Source organism: Oncorhynchus gorbuscha, linkage group LG24 (genome assembly GCF_021184085.1).
Source record: "Oncorhynchus gorbuscha isolate QuinsamMale2020 ecotype Even-year linkage group LG24, OgorEven_v1.0, whole genome shotgun sequence".
NCBI classification, from domain to species: domain Eukaryota; kingdom Metazoa; phylum Chordata; class Actinopteri; order Salmoniformes; family Salmonidae; genus Oncorhynchus; species Oncorhynchus gorbuscha.
Genome location: NC_060196.1, coordinates 16,714,155 through 16,727,233, shown reverse-complemented (window position 1 = coordinate 16,727,233; position 13,079 = coordinate 16,714,155). Strand labels below are relative to the sequence as shown.

The following is a 13,079-nucleotide window of genomic DNA, read 5'->3' as shown; positions in this document are numbered from 1 at the left end:
AACAGCAAACAATGCAGGTGTAAAAGCACGTGTGTGTATTAGCATATTAATAAACTCTACTTCTTATCGTCCTGTGCACCAGTAGTTATGTTTCACACATCGTCAGACACAACATGAAGTCAGTACAGTAGACTAATAAGTGTAAACTCACTACTCAGGAAACAAATACAAATATGCAAAGGAGAAGCTGTAGCCACAACTACCCGTGTCATTTTTTTTTATACAGACACACAGGCGATACAGAGAGACAGAGACAGACACGAACACACAGACAGACACGAACACACAGAGACAGAGACAGACACGAACACAGAGAGACAGACACGAACACACAGAGACAGAGACAGACACGACCACACAGAGACAGACACGAACACACAGAGACAGACACGAACACACAGAGACAGACACGAACACAGAGAGACAGACACGAACACAGAGACAGACACGAGGCAGAGGCGACGCTATCACTAGTAACAGCACACGAAGCCAAGTCAGACATGACCAAGAAGGTCCAGTTTGACAGAGGTGAGATGGAGGAGAGGATTGTGGACATCTACGTCAGTGCAGACACCCTGAGAGACCATGAGACCAGCACCAAGACAGAAGATGTAGAACACACTTCAACTAATGGACCGGGAGACCAGCACCCAGGTAACACACACACACACACACACACACACACACACACACACACACACACACACACACACACACACACACACACACACACACACACACACACACACACACACACACACACACACACACACACACACACACACACACACACACACACTTTACACACACATCTTTTTTATGTGTACATAGAGCCTAATAGCACAGGGAAGAGACCCTTCTTAGCTGTTGCAGTGTGTCTGGGGCTGCTGTGTGTTCTCCTACTGGCTGGGATCATAGGCCAGTCTTTTCACTGTAAGTATGGCTAAATTGTAATTACTGTAATTCACTGGCAGTCCTGTAGATATAATCTGATTTAGTGAGCAACTTTTCTAGGCCAACAACAGACCAGATACAACAACCTGACTATTATATTGCAATGCAGTACTTTTTGGAAAGTTTCTACACAATTAATCCCGCTGTTTTACGAATTTACTAAAAGTCAAACCCTGGTTACGGCCCTGAAGGCGTACTAAAAGTCAAACCCTGGTTACGGCCCTGAAGGCGTACTAAAAGTCAAACCCTGGTTACGGCCCTGAAGGCGTACTAAAAGTCAAACCCTGGTTACGGCCCTGAAGGCGTACTAAAAGTCAAACCCTGGTTACGGCCCTGAAGGCGTACTAAAAGTCAAACCCTGGTTACGGCCCTGAAGGCGTACTAAAAGTCAAACCCTGGTTACGGCCCTGAAGGCGTACTAAAATGTTGTTTTCTATTCTTTCATTAATGAGTGCAGAATAATGAGATGGCCATGAATGTTTTAACTAACCTGTTCTGAAGGCTGGAACAAGTTTGCATCCTGTTGGTACTTCGTCTCTTCTGAGAGTAAAACCTGGAGTGAGAGCAGACAGGACTGTGTGGAGAAAGGAGCAGACCTGGTGATCGTAAACAGCAGAGAGAAACAGGTGAGAGAGTGGGGGGAGATCGATAAATACACACAGAGAGAGAGAGAGAGACATGATAAACATCTTTTGACCAGTGTTCATTTATCTTTCTCAACAACAGAGATTTCTCTTTAGCCTCAACACAAGATTCTGGATCGGTTTGACTGACAGAGAGACTGAGGGGTCCTGGAAATGGGTTGACGGCTCACCACTGACAACAAGGTGAGAGATTTGACCAGTTGTTATATGTATACTTTGAAAGCAAATGATATTGCTTCAGATCATCTTCATAAAAACAATTGTTTCATTTCATAGATGTCATTCAATGAGCTCTATAGATGAATCATAGAAACCAAGCATTATTTTCTTCAAGAAACACTATATATACAGTATGTTTTTTACTTTTTCTTGGTGGCCCACATCAGACAGCGTGTGGCTTTACAGTTGAAAAAACACAGGCATTATGTATTTTATTTAGGATGATGTTTTACTGACAGTGTGACTGTCTGGTTCTCTGTGTTGATAACATAGTTACTGGATAATCGACCAGCCTAATAATGGACGAAGTCTTTCAACCTTTCCGGGGGAGGACTGTGTTGTACTAAAAAATGGACAAGATCAGCCTGAAAAGTCATGGAATGATATAAATTGTACACAAAAACGTATCTGGATTTGTGAGTTGTGTAACAATAACCTCCTGTAACTACTATCTCCCCATATCTCTCTCTCTCTCTCTCTCTCTCTCTCTCTCTCTCTCTCTCTCTGACTCGCCCTCTCTTATTTTGTCTCCATCCCTACTCATTTATGTTTGTTTCATTCTGAACATATGAATCAATATCCCATTTACTTCCTGGGATGCATTAGTAGCTTCCTGTCTTCAGTAGTTAAATGATGGACACATCAGACACAGACAATGACAATGATATGAGGTTAAGTCAGTACAGTCGACTCCTGATGAGACACAACAACAGCTGCATTAGAACAGACAGAAGGGACCAGTATGAGGTTAAGGGTTTCAGTGTCAGTTGACTCCGCTGATAGTTTGCCACCATCAGATAAGTTTTGACTGAGACCTGGGTTCAAATACAACTTGAAATCTTTCAAAAGCTTTGAGCGTTTGCTTTAGCCTGCCTTCATAGCCATGTGGGTACTGGGGCTTTTCTGTTGCAACAGAAGTATTTTAAATAATTTCATATAGAGAGGCATTCTGGGAATACTCCTTAGACACTGGATTCATTTATTAGGTTTCGTCGTCTCCGGATTCACAGACACCCAAATGTAAATTTTGACATGGCCTATTGATTAACAAGACACACCGTTTATCTTATTATTTTGTGCTCTAATTATTTTACATTGTTTCGTCTCAATGGGTCGCAAGGCTATAAATAGGATTTATGTGCAATGGCCAGGTCACTCTGAGGAAGACGTCAGCTTTATGCCCAAATGTCAGTCACCTGTTCGCATCCTGTACAATGTATTAAAGTGAGCAATAAGAAATCAATCTGTGTTTTTGTTGACTGCTCCAACTCCTTTTCACCTCGAATTTGTCCATTTGGAAGTTCTCCTCGGCAAGCCATTCTCATATTGTCATACAGTACTTCATCCCAGGTCTGGTAAGTCTACACTACCTACTCAGGTATCAGATTAATATGTTTAAAGGAAAAGAACATGTCCCAACCTCAACCACCATGTTACTTTATCTTCCTCTTTTAACATTTCCCTTTCTGCTGGGGACAACATATCAAAAACGTCTCAGAAATGGACACAAATCAGACACAGGGGCAGTGATAGATTCAAAACCTGAGTAGACATTGCTGTATAGTATATAGTCAGAAAACACAATGCATTATTGGAGATGTCTGAGGCCATTCATGACAAGCCAGATGTGACCAAGAAGCTCAAGTTTGACAGAAGTGAAGCTGAGGAGAGGATTGTGGACATCTACGGCAGTGCAGACACAGAGGGACCATGAGACCAGCACCAAGACAAAGAGGTAGAAGACACTTCTCCAAAGAACGGACCAGGAGGTCATCCTAATTCACACACAATCTTTCTCTCTCTCACACACACACACACACACACGCAAAGAACAACTATAAACACATTTTATAACACCGGGAAGAGACCCTTCATAAGTCTTGATGTGTTGTCCGACTGACTGGGATCATAGGCCTGTCTGTCCACTGTTGGTAAATGTTAGAATTCCTACACATTACCGGCTATTCTGTTGTTCTCTGTTTTAGATATTGCAGATAACGGATCTCTCAGAGCTTCTTAGTTTATAATACCAACTCACTGTCACGGCCGTCGTCGGAATGACACCTAGGTGCAGCGTGGTGAGCGTACATTTTCTTTTATTTAGAATAAAATGTCACCAACAAAACAAGAATTAACAGAACAACCGTGACGCTTATAAGGGCCATAGTGCCCCTAACAAAGAACTTCCCACAATCACAACAGGGAAAAAATGTGGCCTAAGTATGATTCCCAATCAGAGACAACGATAGACAGCTGTCCCTGATTGAGAACCATACCCGGCCAAACACAAAGAAATAGAACACATTGAAATCAGAACATAGAATGCCCACCTAAATCACACCTTGACCAAACCAAAATAGAGACATAACAAGGCTCTCTAAGGTCGGGGCGTGACACTCACCAGCAGAAAGAGTTTAGTTTTTAAGACCAAATCCCCTTCAGAAAGAGCCTTCTTAGTTTTAAGACAAATTCATCTGCAGAAAGATTCTTCTTAGTTTACAAGACCAACTTACCTGCAGAAAGAGACCAAATACAGACCAGTTACAAAACCCTGACTGAAGACAGAGACCCGTTTTAGAAAGAGACAGACCAGTTACAGACAAGAGAGAGACCAGCTACAGATCAGTCACTAGTTACAACACCCTGACTGAGGAGAAAGAAAAGCGACAGTGGGAGAGAAGTGGACCTTGGACCTTGAACCTTCTTTTAAAATATTTTCTGTGGTATTGTTAACAAACACTCCCGCATAAAGAAAATTAGAATTAAAAACAGGTTCATCCACAGGATCGACCGTGATCGTGTGGAGTTACGACACCTCAAGAATTGCATTTGATGAAAGGCTTGGCACACGCATACTCAAGCTGACTGGCTCTCGTTCAAGCAAATGAGAAATAAGTGCACTCAGGCTATCCGGAAGGCCAAAGTTAGTTACTTTAAGGAGCAGCTCTCTCTCTGTGGGTCTAAGCCCAAGAAGTTCTGGGAACCAGTTAAAGAAGTAGAGAAAAAACCCTCCTCCTCACAGTTGCCCATGTCCCTTAATGTTGATGAAGTGGATGTTACTGACAAGAAGAACATGGCTGAGCTCTTTAATCACCACTTCATTAAGTCTGGATTCCTATTCTACTCAGCCATACCTCCTTGTCCGTCCAACATTTCCTGATCTCCCACCCCTTCTAATGCGACTATCCACGATGCTTCTCCCTATTTTTCCACTGCCCCGCTACAAAGTTTCTCCCTGCAGGCAGTCACCGAGTTCAAGGTGCTAAAGGCACTTTTTAAACTTCACCCCCAAAAGACATCTGGGTTAGATGGTTTAGACCCTTTCTTCTTTAAGGTTGCTGCCCCTATTGTCACCAAGCCTTTATCCAGGCTTTTTAACCTCTCTCCTCTCTGGGGAGGTTCCCATTGCTTGGAAGGCAGCTGCGGAACATCCTTTATTTAAAGGGGAGATAAAACTGATCCTAACTGTCCTCAATGATGTCACCATTCGCCTTGATTTTAAACAATATTGTGCTGCTATTTATATTGACTTGGCCAAAGCTTTTGATTCGGTAGACCATTCCATTCTTGTCGGCCGGCTAAGGAGTATCAGTGTCTCTGAGGGTTCTTTGGCCTGGTTTTCTAACTACTCCTCTCAAAGAGTGCAGTGTTTAAAGTTAGAAAATTTGCTGACTCAGCCACAGCCTGTCATCAAGGAGTAACCCAAGGCTCAATCCTCGGCCCCACGTTCTTCTCAATTTACATCAACAACAATAGTTCAGGCAGTAGGAAGCTTTCTCATTCATTTATATGCAGTCTTATACCCAGCTGGCCCCTAACCCGGATTTTGTGCAACAAAGCTTTCTTAGTGTCCAACAGGCATTTTCTACCCTAAACCTTTTTCTGAACAACTCAAAAACAAAGGTCATGTGGTTTGGTAAGAGGAATGTCCCTCGTCCCACAGGTGTTATAACTACCTCTGAGGGTTTCGAGCTTGAGGTAGTCACCTCATACAAGTACTTGGGAGTATTGCTAGACGTTGCACTGTCCTTCTCTCAGCACATATCAAAGCTGCAGCCTAAAGTTAAATCTAGACTTGGTTTCCTCTATCGAAATTGCTCCTCTTTCACCCCAGCTGCCAAACTAACCCTGATTCAGATGACCATCCTACCCATGCTAGATTACGGAGACATAATTTATAGATCGGCAGGTAAGGATGCTCTCGAGCGGCTAGACGTTCTTTACCATTCAGCCATCAAATGTGCAACCAATGCTCCTTATAGGACACATCACTGCACTCTATACTCCTCTGCATTCCTGTATACCCGTCGCAAGACCCACTGGTTGATGATGCTTATTTATAAAACCCTCTTAGGACTAAGTCCCCCTATCTGAGATATCTACTGCAGCCCTCATCCTCCTTACACAACATCCGTTCTGCCAGTCACATTCTGTTAAAGGTCCCCAAAGCGCACACACATCCCTGGATCGCTCCTCTTTTCAGTTCGATGCAGAAAACACTCAAACTGGACAGTTTTATCTTCATCTCTTCATTCAAAGACTCAACCACGGACACTCTTACTGACAGTTGTTGCTGATTTGTGTGATGTATCGTTGTCTCTACCTTCTTGACCTTTTTGCTGTTGATGTGCCCAATAATGTCTGTACTATATTTTGTGCTGCTACCACGTCGTGTTCCAAACATGGTGTTGTTATGTTGTGTTGCTACCATGCTGTGTTGTCATGTGTTGCTGCCTTGCTATGTTATTGTCTTGGGTCTCTCTTTAGGTTGTGTTGTGTCTCTCTTGTTGTGATGTGTGTTTTGTCCTATATTTATATTGTATTTATTTTATTACCAGGCCCACGTCCCTGCACGAGGCATTTGCCTTTTGGTAGGCGGTCATTGCAAATTTGATTTTGTTCTTAGCTGACTTTCCTAGTTAAATAAAAGTTAAAGAAAATAAATCCAAATATATGAAGAAGTGATCTTCATTGAAAGTTCTCAAATCTGTTTACCTAATACATGGTCATGAGATCAACAATTGGAACATGACAACTGCCATGTTTTTGAAAGAGTTCATGTAAGAGCTGGTGATGGATGGGAGCAAAATGTTCCCTACTGAAATCTCCATTATGCTATTGTTAAGTGGAAATAAAATATGTGAAAAATAAACGTGAACCTTGTGTCTGAAAACCACATCTATTGTTTCTCCCGGTTAGCTGTAGAGGAAGAAGACATGTCAAGTGAATGACGGAGAGAGAGAGAGAAAACAAAAAACATTGTGATGTGAAGATTCAGAGGAAAGCATACTGTACTCTGTAAAATACACGTCAGAATTGTTTTTATTAGAAACATGTACATTTCCAGCATAGACCTATGTTTAGTAAAATGTTTGTAGATCTTTTCATGTCCAATTATTAGCATATGTTTATCTCTTTAATAATAATAATCACAAAGGCACAGATGAATAAATAAAGGTACAATGTCATTTAACAAGGTCTACCAGCTTTCTGATTGAATGTGATTAGATAGTTAAAACAGTGTCTCCTGCAGTTGGACACAGACAGAGGGCAGAACTGTACAGACAGGACACACACATATACTGTACAAGATGCATGCAGACACACACACACACATACTGTACAAGATTCATGCAGACACACACACACATACTGTACAAGACACATGCAGACACACGCAGGCCACATGCACACACACAAAGACACAAGTGCAGTTCCCTTTAAATCCTCTGATGAAGACATTTTCCACAGAAACTTCATAATATCTCTTCATACTGATTTCGCACAGAGACAGCGTTGTTACAAAATAAATGCCCCTAAATGGTCATCAGTGCGGTAAAGAGTTTGAGCCATAACGTGCCCTCCGTTTGAAGGCTGCGGAAACAACCAACATTCCTCACAAAGAGATTGGCTGGAAGGTTGCACTTGTCACTATTTGTTGTCCTGCAACTGTCATGTTCTATCACTCTGTTAGATGATCCTGTCAGGTCTATGTTCCTGCTTGAAGGTGGTTGGATACTCAACATTATATCAATTGCAGTGGACCAGAGACAGAGCTCAGAGAGGTACCCGGTGAAGTCACACATCAGAGCTACGACTCAACTACTTGTCAGTACAGTTGGAATCATACAGTAGATATTACCATTACAAGTCAGTTAGAAAGGTAATAAAACAGTTAGCTAGGATGGATGACTACGTCAACAAAGAGGTTGTTGAAATTGACAAGGTTATTAAAGGAAACCAGAATGGAGCAATGAGGAGAGTGACGACTGAGACACATCCCTCAGGTAAGAACACAGAAAACTCTATCTCACACACACACACACACACACACACACACACACACACACACACACACACACACACACACACACACACACACACACACACACACACACACACACACACACACACACACACACACACACACACACACACACACACACACACACACACACACACACACACACACACACACACACACACAAGCTTTGGGGCCCCTCTCACCCCACAGAGAGTAAATGAACATGTCATAAGCCTTGAATAGTGTGTTTTTTTATAACAGGAAGTTAGCATTAAAACTGTTACATTTCTCTCAGCCTCATGGCAAAATGTGTGGATGAGCAGGAAATGTGCTCTAGACCAGCAATATTTTCTCTCTTCCCCATGGCAAAAAAAGACACCCCTCCCAGGTTGAGTGTGGGGGGCCTTGCTCACGACCAAGACCAAGACATACAAACACATGACTCAAAAACAGAAAAGTCCCAGTGGAAAAGTTATTATTTTACCCCACATTTAAATATGCAAAGGCATGTATGTTTTCAGTGTATTCAGAGGTTCCAACATGTCATTCTGATACAGTCAATTCCTGAGGACCCCAGGGAAGAGTATCTGCTGCTACCGCAACAGCTAAAGGGGATCCTAATAAAATACATAAAATACCACAAGACAGCTGTGAGAAACGATCCTCTTGTAGCTGATCATGTTGAAACTGCACTCTGCTGTGTGTCCATGTGTTTTCACACCAGTGTATCTCCCCAGCACCTGACGGTTCAGGGAGAAGACTCTACAGGATGGTTGCTGTAAGCTTTGGGATGCTGTGTGTTCTACAAGTCACTCTCAACATCTCCCTGCGACTAGTTTGTGAGTGTATTGTTATTTAATCATTACATTATATCAGACTTTGACAACCGATTAATTTTGTTCTGTTTAGCTAAGTGCTTCCCATGTTAGACATGTTTAAATGACTGGCAAACCACATCCAATATATTCTGTCCTCTTAGCAGACTGTCTGACTGAAGAGAGAGACCAGCAACAGAGGGAGATAGAGAACTTTTCCATAAAATCATCTAATCCGGGTGAGTTTACCTAATACATGATCATAATATTAATTGTACATGTTCAATATGCACAGGGCCGTAGCAACATGAGGACATTGAGGTGCTGACCTCAGTAACTGTTTCTAATGAGAAACATGAATAAAATAGATTCTTGATCTGACTGAGTTCTAATCGCTTGTCTTTGAAAACGAGTGGAATCAAGAAAAGCGGTTTGTTAAGTTTGCATCCTGGATTTGCCTTTTAAGCACTTTCACCACTTTCACAAATGGTATAAGTAATGTTGAAGGGCTCTGGGTAGTATAAGTAATGTTGAAGGGCTCTGGGTAGTACAAGTAATGTTGAAGGGCTCTGGGTAGTACAAGTAATGTTGAAGGGCTCTGGGTAGTGTAAGTAATGTTGAAGGGCTCTGGGTAGTATAAGTAATGTTGAAGGGATCTGGGTAGTACAAGTAATGTTGAAGGGATCTGGGTAGTATAAGTAATGTTGAAGGGCTCTGGGTAGTACAAGTAATGTTGAAGGGCTCTGGGTAGTACAAGTAATGTTGAAGGGCTCTGGGTAGTGTAAGTAATATTGAAGGGCTCTGGGTAGTATGAGTAATGTTGAAGGGCTCTGGGTAGTACAAGTAATGTTGAAGGGCTCCTGGTAGTATAAGTAATGTTGAAGGGCTCCTGGTAGTACAAGTAATGTTGAAGGGCTCTGGGTAGTGTAAGTAATGTTGAAGGGCTCTGGGTAGTATAAGTAATGTTGAAGGGCTCTGGGTAGTATAAGTAATGTTGAAGGGCTCTGGGTAGTATAAGTAATGTTGAAGGGCTCTGGGTAGTACAAGTAATGTTGAAGGGCTCTGGGTAGTATAAGTAATGTTGAAGGGCTCTGGGTTGTATAAGTAATGTTGAAGGGCTCTGGGTAGTACAAGTAATGTTGAAGGGCTCTGGGTAGTATAAGTAATGTTGAAGGGCTCTGGGTAGTACAAGTAATGTTGAAGGGCTCTGGGTAGTACAAGTAATGTTGAAGGGCTCTGGGTAGTACAAGTAATGTTGAAGGGCTCTGGGTAGTGTAAGTAATATTGAAGGGCTCTGGGTAGTGTAAGTAATGTTGAAGGGCTCTGGGTAGTACAAGTAATGTTGAAGGGCTCTGGGTAGTATACGTAATGTTGAAGGGCTCTGGGTAGTACAAGTAATGTTGAAGGGCTCTGGGTAGTGTAAGTAATGTTGAAGGGCTCTGGGTAGTATAAGTAATGTTGAAGGGCTCTGGGTAGTATAAGTAATGTTGAAGGGCTCTGGGTAGTATAAGTAATGTTGAAGGGCTCTGGGTAGTACAAGTAATGTTGAAGGGCTCTGGGTAGTATAAGTAATGTTGAAGGGCTCTGGGTTGTATAAGTAATGTTGAAGGGCTCTGGGTAGTACAAGTAATGTTGAAGGGCTCTGGGTAGTACAAGTAATGTTGAAGGGCTCTGGGTAGTATAAGTAATGTTGAAGGGCTCTGGGTAGTATAAGTAATATTGAAGAGCTCTGGGTACTATAAGTAATGTTGAAGGGATCTGGGTAGTATAAGCAATGTTGAAGGGCTCTGGGTAATATTACTTAGCCAGCTAGAAGGATGAAGTAAGATGGTAACGTTAAAAGGAGCCCACCTCAGCAGTAGCAACAAATAGGCTACTAAGCTCTCTTAAGAACTTTGCTTTACAAAGATTAGGCTACTAAGACAGTGATGTAGCACTCAGTGGTGAGGCTGATGGAGGCTGCAATGCATGCAGGAGGAAGCAGAGGAATCAAAGAGAGAGAGAGAGGAAGCAAGGCGGAGAGAGGTTAATACATGGTTCCCAAACTTAGGGTTGGGGTCCCATGTGGGGTCCCCTGACGAAATCTGTATCAATGAAGATAGGAACTAAAAGAAAAGAAGATGTGTTTAAATATGAACATATTCACATGGCCTATCTTCCCCGTAAGCCTACATTTAAATGCACACAAAATGCTAACAATGCAGGTGTAAAATAGTCCTACATTTCCTTTATATCACTGGTTGTTCTTCTTATCTCGTCACCACTGAGTTTATAGTTTACCTATTACACATCTTTTTAACCACGACATCACTGATATTAATACAGAATCCTTAGTAATATTCAAATCATTCATGTGAATGTGACAACATGATCATCTGTGTGCTCCATTGATATCTGTTTGTGCGGAGCTTGATTAGTAATGCCTAGTAATACAAATTTGAACGCAATGTCAGTTGAGAAAAGCCATATCTATGTAAATAGAGGATGAATTACACATTTTAATATGATGCTTTTGATAATATGCTTTTTTCTATTCTTTCATTAATGAGTGAAGAATAATGAGATGCCAATGAATGTTTTAACTAACCTGTTCTGAAGGCTGGAACAAGTTTGCATCCTGTTGGTACTTCGTCTCTTCTGAGAGAAAAACCTGGAGTGAGAGCAGACAGGACTGTGTGGAGAAAGGAGCAGACCTGGTGATCGTAAACAGCAGAGAGAAACAGGTGAGAGAGTGGGGGGAGATAGATAAATACACAGAGAGAGAGAGAGAGACATGATAAACATCTTTTGATCAGTGTTCATTTATCTTTCTCAACAACAGAGATTTCTCTTTAGCCTCAACACAAGATTCTGGATCGGTTTGACTGACAGAGAGACTGAGGGGTCCTGGAAATGGGTTGACCGCACACCACTGATAACAAGGTGAGAGATTTGACCAGTTGTTATATGTATACTTTGAAAGCAAATGATATTGCTTCAGATCATTTTCATAAAAACAATTGTTTCATTTCATAGATGTCATTCAATGAGCTCTGTAGATGAATCATAGAAACCAAGCATTATTTTCTTCAAGAAACACTATATATATACAGTATGTTTTTGACTTTTTCTTGGTGGCCCACATCAGACAGCGTGTGGCTTTACAGTTGAAAAAACACAGGCATTATGTATTTGATTTAGGATGATGTTTTACTGACAGTGTGACTGTCTGGTTCTCTGTGTTGTTAACATAGTTATTGGATAATCGACCAGCCTAATAATGGACGAAGTCTTTCAAGCTTTCCGGAGGAGGACTGTGTTGAATTACAAACTGGACAAGATCAGCCTGAAAAGTCATGGAATGATTTAAATTGTGCACAAAAACGTATGTGGATTTGTGAGTTGTGTAACAATAACCTACTGTAACAACTACCCGTCTATCTCTCTCTCTCTCTCTCTGACTCTCCCGCTCTCATTCTGTCTCCATCCCTACTCATTTATGTTCTTTTCATTCTGAACATATGAATCAAATTCCCATTTACTTCCTGGGATGCATTAGTAGCTTCCTGTCTTCAGTAGTTAAATGATGGACACATCAGAAACAGACAATGATTGAGACACAACAACAGCTGCATTAGAACAGACAGAAGGGACCAGTATGAGGTTGTTAAGTCAGTACAGTCAACTCCGGATAGGTGCACATCAGATAAGTGTGAGACCTGGTTTCAAATACAACTTGACATTTTTCAATATCTTTGAGCGTTTGCTTTAGCCTGCCTTCAGAGCCAGGTGGGTACTGGGGCTTTTCTGTTGCAACAGAAGTATCTTCAATGATTTCATACAGAGAGGCATTCTGGCAGTACTCCACCAGAATTTGCAAATAAATTCATTAGAAATCTTACAATGTGATAGTCATAGTTAAAGTGTCATAGTTAAAGTGTACCTTTGATGAAAATTACAGGCCTCTCTCATCTTTTTAAGTGGGAGAACTTGCACAATTGGTGGCTGACTAAATACTTTTTTGCCCCACTGTATATTAAAGTGAGCAATAAGAAATCAATCTTTGTCTTTATTTGTTGACTGCTCCAATTCATTTTTTTTTACCTCAAATTAGTCCTTTTTGAAGTTCCCCTCGGCAAGCCATTCTCATATTGTCATATAGTA

General features: G+C 41.5%; 2 protein-coding genes across 6 annotated transcripts; both read left to right on the top strand.

Annotated features, from left to right (window-relative positions):
* The first annotated feature begins 330 nt into the window (after nucleotides 1–330).
* LOC124013349 (C-type lectin domain family 4 member E-like) lies at nucleotides 331–2,470 on the top strand. 2 transcript variants are annotated; one of them, XM_046327642.1, is made up of 5 exons: nucleotides 331–654; nucleotides 832–933; nucleotides 1,456–1,580; nucleotides 1,681–1,781; nucleotides 2,091–2,470. In XM_046327642.1, the coding sequence occupies exons 1-5, from the start codon at nucleotides 501–503 to the stop codon at nucleotides 2,260–2,262; spliced, it is 654 nt and encodes a 217-aa protein (XP_046183598.1). In that variant the 5' UTR covers nucleotides 331–500; the 3' UTR covers nucleotides 2,263–2,470. The 2 variants fall into 2 exon arrangements, with proteins under 2 accessions (XP_046183598.1, XP_046183599.1); XM_046327643.1 differs by lacking the exon at nucleotides 832–933.
* A 5,234-nt stretch (nucleotides 2,471–7,704) lies between these two features.
* On the top strand, nucleotides 7,705–12,975 carry LOC124013348 (C-type lectin domain family 4 member E-like). 4 transcript variants are annotated; one of them, XR_006834851.1, is made up of 6 exons: nucleotides 7,705–8,104; nucleotides 8,859–8,960; nucleotides 9,101–9,175; nucleotides 11,535–11,659; nucleotides 11,732–11,858; nucleotides 12,170–12,308. XR_006834851.1 is itself a non-coding variant. In XM_046327641.1 (6 exons), exons 1-5 carry the CDS (start codon nucleotides 8,002–8,004, stop codon nucleotides 11,802–11,804), a joined length of 438 nt encoding a protein of 145 aa, XP_046183597.1. In that variant the 5' UTR covers nucleotides 7,707–8,001; the 3' UTR covers nucleotides 11,805–11,858; nucleotides 12,170–12,308. The 4 variants fall into 4 exon arrangements, 3 of the variants coding, with proteins under 3 accessions (XP_046183597.1, XP_046183596.1, XP_046183595.1); XM_046327641.1 differs by having other exon boundaries at nucleotides 7,707–8,104; nucleotides 11,772–11,858; XM_046327640.1 differs by having other exon boundaries at nucleotides 7,713–8,104; nucleotides 9,104–9,175; nucleotides 11,758–11,858; nucleotides 12,170–12,975.
* Nucleotides 12,976–13,079: the final 104 nt, after the last annotated feature.